Here is a 14566-nt window from a genome sequence, read left to right as displayed (position 1 = left end):
TTAGACGCACAGAACCGTGGAGTTTAGACGCATAGAACCGTGGAGTTTAGACGCATAGAACCGTGGAGTTTAGACGCATAGAACCGTGGAGTTTAGACGCATAGAACCGTGGAGTTTAGACGCATAGAACCGTGGAGTTTAGACGCATAGAACCATGGAGTTTAGACGCATAGAACCGTGGAGTTTAGACACAGAACCGTGGAGTTTAGACACATAGAACCGTGGAGTTTAGACGTACATGTATGTGTCTGAACGTACATGTATGTGTCTGAACTCCACGGTTCTATCTATTGGTGTGTGTGTCACGCACTCAAATGTTGGGTCAATTAGAAATGTCCTTGTTTTTGAAAGAAAAGCTATTTTTTTCCATTAAAATAACATCAAATTGATCAGAAATACAGTGTAGACACTGAAGATCTCATACAACGCTGTGTACAGAACAGCACAAACTGGCTCTAACCAGAATAGAAAGAGTGGGAGGCCCCGGAGCACAACTGAGCAAGAGGACAAGTACATTAGTGTCTAGGTTGAGAAACAGACACCTCACAAGTCCTCAACAGGCAGCTTCATTAATAAGTACCCGCAAAACAACAGTCTCAACTTCAACAGTGAAGAGGCGACTCCGGGATGCTGGCCTTCGAGGCAGAATTCCTCTGTTCAGTGTGTGTTCTCTTGCACATCTTAATCTTTTTATTGGCCAGTCTGAGATATGGCTTTTTCTTTGCAACTCTGCCTAGAAGGCCAGCCTCCCGGAGTCGCCTCTTCACTGTTGACGTTGAGACTGGTGTTTAGCGGGGGTGTTTTTATTTAAGTAGGCAAGTCAGTTAAGAACAAATACTTATTTACAATGACGGCCTACCAAAAGGCCTCCTGCAGGGACTGTATCTGATGCTACAGATACTCAACTAGTTAAAAGGCCAGAACAACAGTTTTGAGCTGTGTTAACATAATTGCAGAAGGGTTCTGATGATCAATAAGCCTTTTAAAATGATAAACTTGGATTAGCTAACAACATGCCACTGGAACACAGGAGTGATGGTTGCTGATAATGGGCCTCTGTACTCCTATGTAGATATTCCATTGGAACACAGGAGTGATGGTTGCTGATAATGGGCCTCTGTACTCCTATGTAGATATTCCATTGGAACACAGGAGTGATGGTTGCTGATAATGGGCCTCTGTACTCCTATGCAGATATTCCATTGGAACACAGGAGTGATGGTTGCTGATAATGGGCCTCTGTACTCCTATGCAGATATTCCACTTAAAAAAAACTTTTCCAGCTACAATAGTAATTTACAACATTAACAAATGTCTACACTAGAGGTCGACCGATTAATCGGAATGGCCGGATTTTCAAGATTTCATAACAATTGGAAATCTGTCTCTTTTTTTGTTACACCAGTTTGGGCCGCCTGGCTCATTGCGAGCTAATTTGCCAGAATGTTACGTAATTATGACATAACATTGGAGGTTGTGCAATGTAACAGGAATATTTAGACTTATGGATGCCACCCGTTAGATAAAAAACGGAACGGTTCCGTATTTCACAGTCTTGTTTTCGAGATGATAGTTTCCGGATTTGACCATATTAAATGACCTAAGGCTCGTATTTCTGTGTGTTATTATATTATAATTAAGTCTATGATTTGATAGAGCAGTCTGACAGTGATGGTAAGCACCAGCAGGCTCATAAGCATTCATTCAAACAGCACTCTCGTGCGTTTTGCCAGCAGCGCTGCTGTTTATGACTTCAAGCCTATCAACTCCCGAGATTAGGCTGGTGTAATGATGTGATGTGAAATGGCTAGCTAGTTAGCGGGGTGCGCGCTAATAGCGTTTCAAACATCACACGCTCTGAGACTTGGAGTAGTTGTTCCCCTTGCTCTGCATGGGTAACGCTGCTTCGAGGGTGGCTGTTGTCGTTGTGTTCCTGGTTCGAGCCTAGGGAGGAGCGAGGTGAGGGACGGAAGCTATACTGTTACACTGGCAATACTAAAGTGCCAAAAAACATCCAAAGGTTAATGAAATACAAATGGTATAGAGAGAAATAGTCCTATAATTCCTATAATAACTACAACCAAAAACTTCTTACCTGGGAATATTGAAGACTCATGTTAAAAGGAACCACCAGCTTTCATATGTTCTCATGTTCTGAGCAAGGAACTTAAACGTTAGCTTTCTTACATGGCACATATTGCACTTTTACTTTCTTCTCCAACACTTTGTTTTTGCATTATTTAAACCAAATTGAACAAGTTTCATTATTTTTTTAGGCTAAATTCATTTTATTGATGTATTTTATTAAGTTAAAATAAGTGTTCATTCAGTATTGTTGTTATAATTTGCAAAAAATGCAAATCAATCCCAGAACAGCAGCAAAGGACCTTGTAAAGATGCTGGAGGAAACAGGTACAAAAGCATCTATATCCACAGTAAAACGAGTCCTATATTGACATAACCTGAAAGGCCGCTCAGCAAGGAAGAGGCCGCTCAGCAAGGAAGAAGCACCTGCTCCAAAACCGCCATAAAAAAAGCCAGACTACGGTTTGCAACTGCATATGGAGACAAAGATCATACTTTTTGGAGAAATGTCCTCTGGTCTGATGAAACAAAAATAGAACTGTTTGGCCATAATGACCATTGTTATGTTTGGAGGAAAAAATGGGGAGGCTTGCAAGCTGAAGAACACCATCCCAACCATGAAGCACGGGGGTGCACTTCACAAAATAGATGGCCACATGAGAAAGGAAAATTATGTGTATATATTGAAGCAAAATCTCAAGACATCAGTCAGGAAGTCAAAGCTGGACAATGACCTCAAGCATACTTCCAAAGTTGTGGCAAAATGGCTTAAGGACAACAAAGTCAAGGTATTGGAGTGGCCATCCCAAAGCCTGGACCTCAATCCCATAGAAAATGTGTGGGCAGAACTGAAAAAGCGTGTGCAAGCAAGGAGGCCTACAAACCTGACTCAGTTACACCAGCTCTGTCAGGAGGAATGGGCCAAAATTCACCCAACTTATTGTGGGAAGCTTGTGGAACGCAACCTGAAACTTATGACCAAAGTTAAACAATTTAAAGGCAATGCTACCAAATACTAATTGAGTGAATGTAAACTTGAGGTCCACCGATTATGATTTTTCAACACCGATACCGATTAACCGGCCGATTTTTAAACTGTATTTGTAATGACAATTACAACAATACTGAATGAACACTTGTTTTAACTTACCTGGTTAATATTGCCCGCGAACCTGGATTTCTTTTAGCTAAATATGCAGGTTTCAAAATATATACTTCTGTGTATTGATTTTAAGAAAGGCATTGATGTTTATGGTTAGGTACACGTTGGAGCAACGACAGTCCTTTTTCACGAATGCGCACTGCATCGATTATATGCAACGCAGGACAGGCTAGATAAACTAGTAATATCATCAACCATGTGTAGTTAACTAGTGATTATGATTGATTGAGTTTAATGCTAGCTTGGCTTCTTACTGCATTCGCATAACAGGCAGGCTCCTCGTGAGGCAGGTGGTTAGAGCGTTGGACTAGTTAACCGCAAGGTTGCTAGATTGAATGTGTCGTTCTGCCCCTGAACAGGCAGTTAACCCACTGTTCCTAGGCTGTCATTGAAAATAAGAATGTGTTCTTAACAGACTTGTCTAGTTAAATAAAGATTCAATAAAAGGTGTAAAAAAATATATTTTTTTAAACGGTGTCCAAAATGACAGATTTCCGATTGTTATGAAAACTTGAAATCAGCCCTAATTAAAATCGGTCGACCTCTAATGTAAACTTCTGATCCACTGTGAATGTGATAAAAGAAATAAAAGCTGTAATAAATCACTACTATTATTCTGACATTTCACATTCTTAAAATAAAGTGGTGATCCTAACGGACCTAAAACAGGGGATTTTTACTAGGATTAAATGTCAGGAATTGTGAAAAACCGAACTTAAATGTATTTTGCTAAGGTGTATGTAAACTTCCGACTTCAAGTGTACATAGAACCATGGAATTTAGACACCAATAGATAGACATAAATATTGATGTGTGGACATATAGAAATAGATCTATACACACACACATACATAGAAATATGGAGTATGGACACAGACACTGTTCTAGACTGACCTGTAGTAGTTTAGACAACACAGACACTGTTCTAGACTGACCTGTAGTAGTTTAGACAACACAGACACTGTTCTAGACTGACCTGTAGTAGTTTCAGTGTCTTACTGGGGGGGGGGGGGGGTCTTACTGAGGGGCGTGTGTTTAATCTTCTTCCAGGGGGAGAGGTAGGTCTTCTTCTGCAGCCAATCAGAATATTCCTGGCAGCTCTCGCTGGGCTGGTCCCACGGCAACTCTGTAACCATAGCAACACTGTCACACACACACACACACAAAGGTTCCAGAGCAACTTTCCAATGACAATGTCACACAAACATGTTAAGTTCATATTTTAAGTGTCCCTATATTTCTGTTATTACAGTGCCATGACTCCGTTAGTGTGCCTGCGCAGGAGTCTCGTTGTCAATGAATCTGGCCTGAGTGGCAACCATGGATTGTACGAATATGATTGAGTAAACTTTGTTAAACTGGAACCTTGTGGTATTTGAGTTCACACACACCAGCCTCACCTCCAGCCAACATGGCGGTGAGGACGATGCCACAGGCCCAGACGTCAGCTGGTTGAGCGTTGAACTCTAATTTGCTGAGCAGCTCAGGCGCGACGTAAGGAAGCGTTCCACACAGCCTGTTCAGACGCCGCTCTCGCCCACGGTGACGGAACATCGTAGCTAGACCGAAGTCTGACAACTTCAGGTTATCTGCACAAACAAGTAGCAGAACACAGTATACACCATTATGTCAAAGTAAAATGAGCATAACTAGCACACACTCAGTCAAAACACACACCTTTGTCGTCCAGGAGAATGTTCTCAGGCTTGATGTCTCTGTGGGTGATACCTACACTGTGGAGATATTCCTAGAGAGAGAGCAGGGGAGAGGGAGCACGGGAAAGAGAGCGAGCGAGAGAGAGAGAGCGAGCGCACATGGGGGAAGAGAGAGAGATTAAATCTATTATATGCCATTTAGCAGATGCTTTTATCTAAAATGACATTTTACATATGGGTGGTCCCGGGAATCAAACCCCAAGCGCCACGCTCTACCAACTGAGCTGCAGAAGACCATGGATGATCAAGACTGCAAGTCTACTCTAGTGCCCCTGCATATTTAAAGAATAGCTAGGCCTATGTAAAGGACATCATGCTGATTGCTTTCGGGAGTACCACTTCCTCCCGATTCAGAGAATGCCTGGTGTGAACTCGGGACCTCTGCCTTGCTAGCGCACGTGACCGTCCTCCTGAGATTGTATCTGCTACTATAATGAATAGCATATAGATCAAGGAACCAAGCGACAACACTACCCTCACAACTCCGCAAGGAATGATATGACACATTTCACTTTTCAGGAAGCACAGAATAACATTGAATACCGGAGCGTATTGACAAAAAGGACATTGCAACAACTCCCTCTAACCCTCCTAGATAACTGTCACTCACCACAGCTGCCATCAACTGCTGGAAAAACCTGTGAGCTTCTCTCTCTGGCATCCCCAAATCAGGCTCTGAGAGAGAGAGAAGTAGAGTTTTTAAAAAAAGTTTTAGATGACCCCCAGCCTGTGATAGGATTCAATCTACCAATCTCATTGTTGTGATTGGCTGCTGGCTCTGTCAGTCTCACCAATCCTGTCGAATAGCTCTCCACCGCTGCAGTACTCCAGGAACAGATAGACAGTCGGCCCCTCCCTCCGGTGGCCGAAGAAACGCACTACGTTAGGGTGGGACAGAACCTGTAACAAAACACACAACCAAGAAATCCACGAGAAAGCAAAAAAAAAAATGACATACTGGTCATCGATTTAAAAAAATAAATTTTTTAATCAATGACCAATATATATATTTTTCAGATGATAAATAAACGACAAAGACATAAGTCAGACAGGCAGGCAGGACAGGTAGGCAGACAGGACAGGTAGGCAGACAGGACAGGTAGGCAGACAGGACAGGTAGGCAGACAGATAGGTAGGCAGGACAGGTAAGCAGGACAGGTAGGCAGGACAGGTAGGCAGGACAGGTAGGCAGACAGGACAGGTAGGCAGATAGGACAGGTAGGCAGACAGGACAGGTAGGCAGACAGGACAGGTAGGCAGACAGGACAGGTAGGCAGGACAGGTAGGCAGACAGAGATAGGTAGGCAGGACAGATAGGCAGACAGGTAGGCAGACAGGTAGGCAGGACAGGTAGGCAGACAAGACACAGGTAGGCAGACAAGACACAGGTAGGCAGACAGAGATAGGTAGGCAGACAGAGATAGGTAGGCAGACAGGGATAGGTAGGCAGGACAGATCGGCAGACAGGACAGGTAGACAGAGACAGGTAGGCAGACAGAGACAGGTAGGCAGGCAGGACAGGTAGGCAGACAGAGATAGGTAGGCAGGACAGGTAGGCAGACAGGACAGGTAGGCAGACAGACACAGGTAGGCAGACAGACACAGGTAGGCAGACAGACACAGGTAGGCAAACAGACACAGGTAGGCAGGACAGGTAGGCAGGACAGGTAGGCAGACAGACACAGGTAGGCAGGACAGGTAGGCAGACAGAGATAGGTAGGCAGGACAGATCGGCAGACAGGACAGGTAGGCAGACAGGACAGGTAGGCAGACAGGACAGGTAGGCAGACAGGACAGGTAGGCAGACAGGACAGGTAGGCAGACAGAGACAGGTAGGCAGACAGAGACAGGTAGACAGACAGAGGTAGGCAGACAGAGATAGGTAGGCAGACAGAGATAGGTAGGCAGGCAGGACAGGCAGACAGAGATAGGTAGGCAGACAGAGATAGGTAGGCAGACACAGACAGGTAGGCAGACATAGATAGACAGAGACAGGTAGGCAGACAGAGACAGGTAGGCAGACAGAGACAGGTAGCAGGACAGGTAGGCAGACAGGACAGGTAGGCAGACAGGAATACTAGACCTGCTGTTTTCTACTCTCTCTCTTTTGCACCTGCTGTCTCAACCTCTGAATGCTCGGCTATGAAAACCCAACTGACATTTACTCATGAGGTGCTGACCTCTTGCACCCTCTACAACCACTGTCATTATTATTTGGCCCTACTGGTTATCTATGAACGTTTGAACATCTTGGCCATGTTCTGTTATAATCTCCACCTGGCACAGCCAGAAGAGGACTGGCCACCCTTCATAGCCTGGTTCCTCTCTAGGTTTCTTTCTAGGTTTTGGCCTTTCTAGGGAGTTTTTCCTAGCCAGCGTGCTTCGACATCTGCATTGCTTGCTGTTTGGGGTTTTATTCTGGGTTTCTGTACAGCACTTTGTGACATCGGCTGATGTAAAAAGGGCTTTATAAATACATTTGATTGACAGACAGACAGGCAGACATGTATGCCTGACCAGGGTTGGGTAGGTTACTTTCTAAATGTAATCAGTTACAATTACCTGTCCAAAATTGTAATCAGTAACGTAACTTTTGGATTACCCAAACTCAGTAACGTAATCTGATTACACTCAGTTACTTTTAGATTACTTTCCCCTTAAGAGGCGTTAGAAGAAGACATGTATGTTACCAATTGAACAACATCTATTGATTTATCCTGCAATGTTAAAGCTTACATAGCTGGCCATATGGATGTTAAATTTTACTTTATGGGTTGGTTATGTAGGCTTCTTTTAACCCATTGCTTTCTACTCCATATAGTAATATGATTAAATTCTCTTTTCATTAAAAAGCTAAGTCTATCAGAATTACAGTCATTCCAATACATGTTATACCCCTATAACCCGGCAGGTAGCCTAGTGGTTAGAGCGTTGGGCCAGTAACCGAAAGGTTGCTGGATCAAATCCCTGAGCTGACAAGGTACAAATCTGACCCTCTGCCCCTGGACAAGGCAGTTAACCCACTGTTCCTAGACCAGTTAACCCACTGTTCCTAGACCAGTTAACCCACTGTTCCTAGACCAGTTAACCCACTGTTCCTAGACCAGTTAACCCACTGTTCCTAGACCAGTTAACCCACTGTTCCTAGACCAGTTAACCCACTGTTCCTAGACCAGTTAACCCACTGTTCCTAGACCAGTTAACCCACTGTTCCTAGACCAGTTAACCCACTGTTCCTAGACCAGTTAACCCACTGTTCCTAGACCAGTTAACCCACTGTTCCTAGGCCGTCATTGAAAATAAGAATTTGTTCTTAACTGACTTGCCTAGTTAAATAAATAAAAACCTTAAGGAATAGGACTTGGATTCACCCTTACTCTGTTTATGATTGTGTTGTCATGGAGGAGTGACTGGGCTCATTGATTTGAGTTCAAAAATAAATACCACACTCATGGAAGGTCATGAGTGTGCAAAGCTTTCATCAAGGCAAAGGTTGGCTACTTTGACCAGACATACCGACCAGACAGTCAGGTAAGTACCTTGTTTATGCAGATCTCTTTCTTGACGTTCTCAGAACACTCCTTCCCCTGAGACGTATCAATAACCTTCACCGCTACAGCCTCTCCTGTCTGTCTGTTCACCAGCAGCCTCACCCTGAGACACACACACACACCATGAGTATCACACACACTAGGAAAGTGACAAATAAAATAAAAAAAACCAGAAGAAAAAAAACAATAGAACGAGATCTTTTCACAATGCAGAACATGGTCCTATTAAGTATGACCACTAGAGGGCGATTAAATTCACAATGCAGAACATGGTCCTATTAAGTATGACCACTAGAGGGCGATTAAATTCACAATGCAGAACATGGTCCTATTAAGTATGACCACTAGAGGGCGATTAAGGTCTATCCACCACAGTCATAGGCTAAATCTCAAACTGAACACTTGGTCCTTGAAGAGGTGGCATCTTGGCGAGCATTGTCTACCTGGGAAACACTGGGGGCAGACAGACTGGGAAACACAGGGGGCAGACAGACTGGGAAACACAGGGGGCAGACAGACTGGGAAACACAGGGGGCAGACAGACTGGGAAACACAGGGGGCAGACAGACTGGGAAACACAGGGGGCAGACAGACTGGGAAACACAGGGGGCAGACAGACTGGGAAACACAGGGGGCAGACAGACTGGGAAACACAGGGGGCAGACAGACAGGGAAGTCTGACAACAACAACAAAAAGCAGTCTTCATTCAAACAATCAATTGGACAAAGTTTTTTCCATAGACACACCCTGTGTTTGAAATATATATATATATATATATATATATACATACACACACACACACACAAAGTCAGAGGTTTACATACACCTTGGCCAAATACCTGTGTGTGTGTGTCTCAAGAGAGTTTGGACACACCTACTCATTCAAGGGTTTTTCTTTATTTTTAATATTTTCTACATTGTAGAATAATAGTAAAGACATCAAAACTATGAAATAACACATATGGAATCATGTAGTAACAAAAAAAGAGTGTGAAATCAAAATATTATACGAGATTCTTCAAATAGCCACCCCTTGCCTTGATGACAGCTTTGCACACTCTTGGCATTCTCTCAACAAGCATCACCTGGAATGCTTTTCCAACTATCTTGAAGGAGTTCCAACATATGCTGAGCACTTGTTGGCTGCTTTTCCTTCACTCTACGGTCACAGAGTCCAAAGTCACTCGGTGGTCACTAAGTCCAAACCAGATGGGATGGCGTAACGTGGCATGCTGTGGTAGCCATTCTGGTTAAGTGTGCCTTGAATTCTAAATAAATCACTGGCAGTGACACCTTCACACCTTCTCTTCCATGCTTCACGGTGGGAACCACACATGCAGAGATCGTCCATTCACCCACACCTCACCTGACAAAGACATGGTGGTTGGAACCAAAAGATCTCAAATTTGGACTCCAGACCAAAGTAAAAATGTTCATGGCCCAAGCAAGTCTCTTATTATTGGTGTCCTTTAGTAGTTGTTTATTTGCAGCAATTTGACCATGAAGGCCTGATTCACACAGTGTCCTCTGAACAGTTGATGTTGAGATGTGTCTGTTACTTGAACTCTGAAGTATTTATTTGGGCTGCAATTTCTGAGGCTGGTAACTAATGAACTTATCCTCTGCAGCAGAGGTAACTCTGGGTCTTCCTTTCCTGTGGCAGTCCACATGAGAGCCAGTTTCATCATAGAGCTTGATGGTTGTTGCGACTGCACTTGAAGAAACGTTCAAAGTTCTTGAAATGTTCCACATTGACTGACATTAATGTCTTTAAAGTAATGATGGACTGTCATTTCTCTTTGCTTATTTGAGCTGTTATTGACATAATATGGGCTTGGTCTTTTACCAAATAGCTCTCTGGTAAAAAGACCACGCCCTATCTTCTGTATACCCCCCTATCTTGTCACAACAACTGATTGGCTCAAACAAATTAAGAAGGAAAGAAATTCCACTAATTAACTTAATGCAGACCTGTTAATTGAAATGCATTCCAGGTGACTACCTCATGAAGCTGGTTGAGAGAATGCCAAGAGTGTACAAACTGTCATCAAGGCAAAGGGTGGCTATTGGCAGAATCTCAAATATGAAATATATTTTTAATTTGTTTAGCACTTTTTGGTTACTACATCATTCCATGTGTGTTATTTCACAGTTTTGCTGTCTTCACTATTATTTTACAATATAGAAAATAGTAAAAACGAAAAGAAAAACCCTTGAATGAGTAGGTGTTCTAAAACCTTTGACCAGTAGTGTACTGTCTGTCAGCTGTTGTTGCTGGCATCCCATGCCTAAGTTTGCTAATCTTGCCAATGAAAAAATAATTGAAGTAATTGCCAATATCAGAGGGTTTTGTGATGAATGAGCCATCTGATTAAATTAATGATGGAGCGAAGTTTGCCTTTTTGCCCAAAATTTCATTTAAGGTGCTCCTTTATCTGTTTCATAGTGTAGTTTTCTTTTTATTCATTTTAGTCACATGATTTCTAAATTTGAAGTACGTTTGCCAATCGGTTGTGCAGCCAGACTTATTTGCCTCGTCCCTCTCAACCATACAATGTGTGTGTGTACTCACTCTCCATACGCTCCTTCTCCCAGCGTCTGGATCAGGTCCCAGTCCTGCACAAAAGGTACCGCCATGCTGCATGTGCGCACACACGTTAGAAAGTATGTTTGGTAAGCAAGTCATGAGCTGTGTTTTAATACCCATTCTAACATACTGTATACTACATACTATTAGTTCATTTTAGTATACTGTATCCGAACGGTATCCTTTCAGTTGAGTGTACAAGCGCTTCACCTGTCTACCGGAAGATGATGCTGTTGCTATGCAACCTCTTGCTAACCCAAACCATAGCATAACAAACGACTGGCTAGACATTATACGATTTTGGGTGTGTTCGTAAATTCAATCTGGAGTGCAAGAGTGCGTTATAAATTCAGAGCCGTCCGCACAATGGACGCTCTGGCCGATGAGCAGGATTGACTTCCCAACGGCAGTCAAGCTAACTGGCCAACGCTGGCTAGCTACTTCCAGACACAAATGAGAGAACCTCACTGACCATTTTAATGGTTAGGCTGTTGTCATGTTATCCAGAGCGTTGGTGACGAACTGTGCTGCTGGCAACAATTTAATTACGCTTTTTTTTGCTGACGTTTACTGGTACTGGTTATTTTCAACGGGTGTTGAGCGTTTGGAAATGCATCAGTTATTCTGCGTGAATTAACAATGTCCATTGAAACACACGACCACTACACCACCACTTACCTAGTCTAAGAATGATGTGAATAATCAAACCAATAAAATGTAGTTAGGTAGCTAGCTTACTTATTACCGGTACATACTGCAGTAATGATATGCGGTTCAAAAGGATACCATAACTAACAAATTGTCAGCCAACATAACATGTTCGCTACACTCACAATAACATCTGCTAACCATGTGTATGTGACCAAAAAAATGGGCCCTAAAAGTGCAGAAATAGCGTCCACTGTTTGTATACTTCGTATTTTGGCGAATTTAGTAAGACATCCAGGAACGTTTGGCATTCTATACCCACACTATGACCAATAAGTATACTGCATACTGCCTATCCACACTATTTCCAATAAGTATACTGCCTATCCACACTATTTCCAATAAGTATACTGCATACTGCCTATCCACACTATTTCCAATAAGTATACTGCATACTGCCTATCCACACTATTTCCAATAAGTATACTGCATACTGCCTATCCACACTATTTCCAATAAGTATACTGCATACTGCCTATCCACACTATTTCCAATAAGTATACTGCATACTGCCTATCCACACTATTTCCAATAAGTATACCATCCAAGCCCGTGGATGTAAATAATATGTTCTAGTGCTTTTGATGAACTAAAGAGACAGATAGCCAGTCGCGTGGTTTAACTTGGTTTAGCTAGCTAGTTTGCCCAAACCTGCGCCAACGTCACTAGCTGCATAGCCAACTAGTCCCCAAAACAAACGTTAACATGACTAACTAACTACAATAGGAAGCAAAATCATTCTCAATTTAGTTCGCTATGACATGTAACGTTATACGGTGAACCAGAATCTCCTATAACTACAACCAATTAGCAAGAAGGAAATGCCCGAGTTTCCTAGTACCGATGAGAACGAAAACGCGGCAAGTCATTAAATCTAACCGAAGTATTAAACTATACAATATCGACAATAATTGTAATTCACGCCAGGTAGCTAAAATACGCGTTGCCAAACACGTTAGCTAGTCAAGTTAACGTTACTTTGTCTAAACCTTACTGACGTTGGCTTTAATAACTCTCCCCAATTCCTGTCAAGCAAGCGCAAACTAGTCTGTGTTGGCCACATGACCGTGTGTTGTTTACCTTGAGTCTTTCAGCAGTCCTGGTTCCTTATCAGCATTTATATAAAACTATATATATTATCTAAAAATCTTGAAAGCGAAGTAAACTCAAATGCAACTGGACAACAAATTTGGCGCGCTACATGGACTTCCGTTCCGGTGGTATTTACTATAGTGTCACTTCCTGTAAACGGTATGTTTACGGAAGTAGAAGAGAAAAGGCAGAGGTAACAATCACAGAGTTTGTACCATCGATAGACACCTCCAAAGACAGTACAGTATGAAGCTAAAACTGCTTCTCCAATAGAAGTCCCCAAAACACTTGTAGGCGATGTCATGGCAAAGTTAGCTAGCTAAGCTCATGCGTAGGAACACGTCAGCGGGTCTAAGGTATTCTCACGCCGAACTGCGCATGTGCAAGTCGTCAAATCTTCTTCTTCGATAAGGTTTAAAGGCTTTTAGCATCCAATAAATATTGCATTACCGCCAGCTACTAGACTGGAGTATAACTCCCTTATTCTTTGCTTGAAATAATAATAATAATAATAATAAATGTGTTAATAAATAAACAAACACCCTACCACTAAAAACCCACCACACTACTCCACTATTTAAATATATTTGGTCCTGGGGCGGCAGGTAGCCTAGTGGTTAGAGAGTTGGGTTGCTGGATCGAATCCCCGAGATGACAAGGTAAAAGTATGTAGTTCTGCCCTTGAACAAGGCAGTTAACCCACTGTTCCCCGTCATTGTAAATAAGAAATGATTCTTTCTTTTTAAAATGTTACCTTTATTTAACTAGGCAAGTAAGTTAAGAACAAATTCTTATTTGCAATGACGGCATAGGAACAGTGGGTTAACTGCCTGTTCAGGGGCAGAACAACAGATCTGTACCTTGTCAGCTCAGGGATTTGAACTTGCAACCTTCCGGTTACTAGTCCAACCCTCTAAACACTAGGCTACCCTGCCGAGACTTGCCTTGTTAAATAAAGATTGACAAAAAAAACTCAGGCCTGAAAGGATAGGACACTCCCTGCAAATCATCTGATGTCAAGTCTCACACACCCAAATACCTCTCTGCAGCTGCAACCACCACCTCAATTTTCTGTGACTTACCAGCTAGATATACTGTCTATACTGTATTATGACAGACCAGCTAGATCTACTGTCTCCATTATAATGACAGACCAGCTAGATATACTGGCTCTATTATATTATGACAGACCAGATAGATCTACTGTCTCTACTCTAATATTATTCTGATATTTCACATTCTTAAAATAAAGTGGTGATCCTAACTGACTTAAGGGAATTTTAAATAAATATAAGGAATTGTGAAAAACTGAGTTTAAATGTATTTGGCTAAGGTGTATGTAAACTTCCGACTTGTGTATGTAAACAACTGTATAATGACGGCCTTCCCCGGCCAACGCTGGGTCAATTGTGCGCCACCCTATGGGACTCCCAATCACAGCCGGATGTGATGCAGCCTGGATTCGAACCAGGGACTTGCACTGAGTGCCTTAAACTGCTGCGCCACTCGGGAGCCCCTTTTGGCAAACTCCAAGCGGGCTGTCATGTGCCTTTTACTGAGGAGTAGCTTCCGTCTGGCCACTCTACCATAAAAGGTCTGATTGGTGGACTGCTGCAGTGATGGCTGTCCTTCTGGAACCTTTTCCAAATCTCCACAGAGGAACTC

The 14566-nt window shown here is 42.7% G+C and overlaps 1 protein-coding gene across 1 annotated transcript in view; it reads right to left on the bottom strand.

Moving 5' to 3' along the window:
• Window positions 1-13211, bottom strand: part of chek1 (checkpoint kinase 1) — a 38682-nt gene extending 25471 nt beyond the window's left edge. Inside the window, exons 1-8 of the mRNA XM_029652611.2 lie at window positions 12890-13211; window positions 11087-11152; window positions 8502-8616; window positions 5754-5862; window positions 5573-5637; window positions 4925-4994; window positions 4648-4836; window positions 4269-4373 (exon numbers count right to left, since the gene is read on the bottom strand). Of these exons, the coding sequence (XP_029508471.1) occupies window positions 4269-4373; window positions 4648-4836; window positions 4925-4994; window positions 5573-5637; window positions 5754-5862; window positions 8502-8616; window positions 11087-11151 (718 nt within the window). The 5' untranslated portion in view covers window position 11152; window positions 12890-13211. The remainder of the gene's footprint in view (window positions 1-4268; window positions 4374-4647; window positions 4837-4924; window positions 4995-5572; window positions 5638-5753; window positions 5863-8501; window positions 8617-11086; window positions 11153-12889) is intronic.
• Window positions 13212-14566: the final 1355 nt, after the last annotated feature.

Source organism: Oncorhynchus nerka, linkage group LG19 (assembly GCF_034236695.1).
Source record: "Oncorhynchus nerka isolate Pitt River linkage group LG19, Oner_Uvic_2.0, whole genome shotgun sequence".
In the NCBI taxonomy this organism is placed as follows: domain Eukaryota; kingdom Metazoa; phylum Chordata; class Actinopteri; order Salmoniformes; family Salmonidae; genus Oncorhynchus; species Oncorhynchus nerka.
This window is presented reverse-complemented; position numbering and strand designations above follow the sequence as displayed.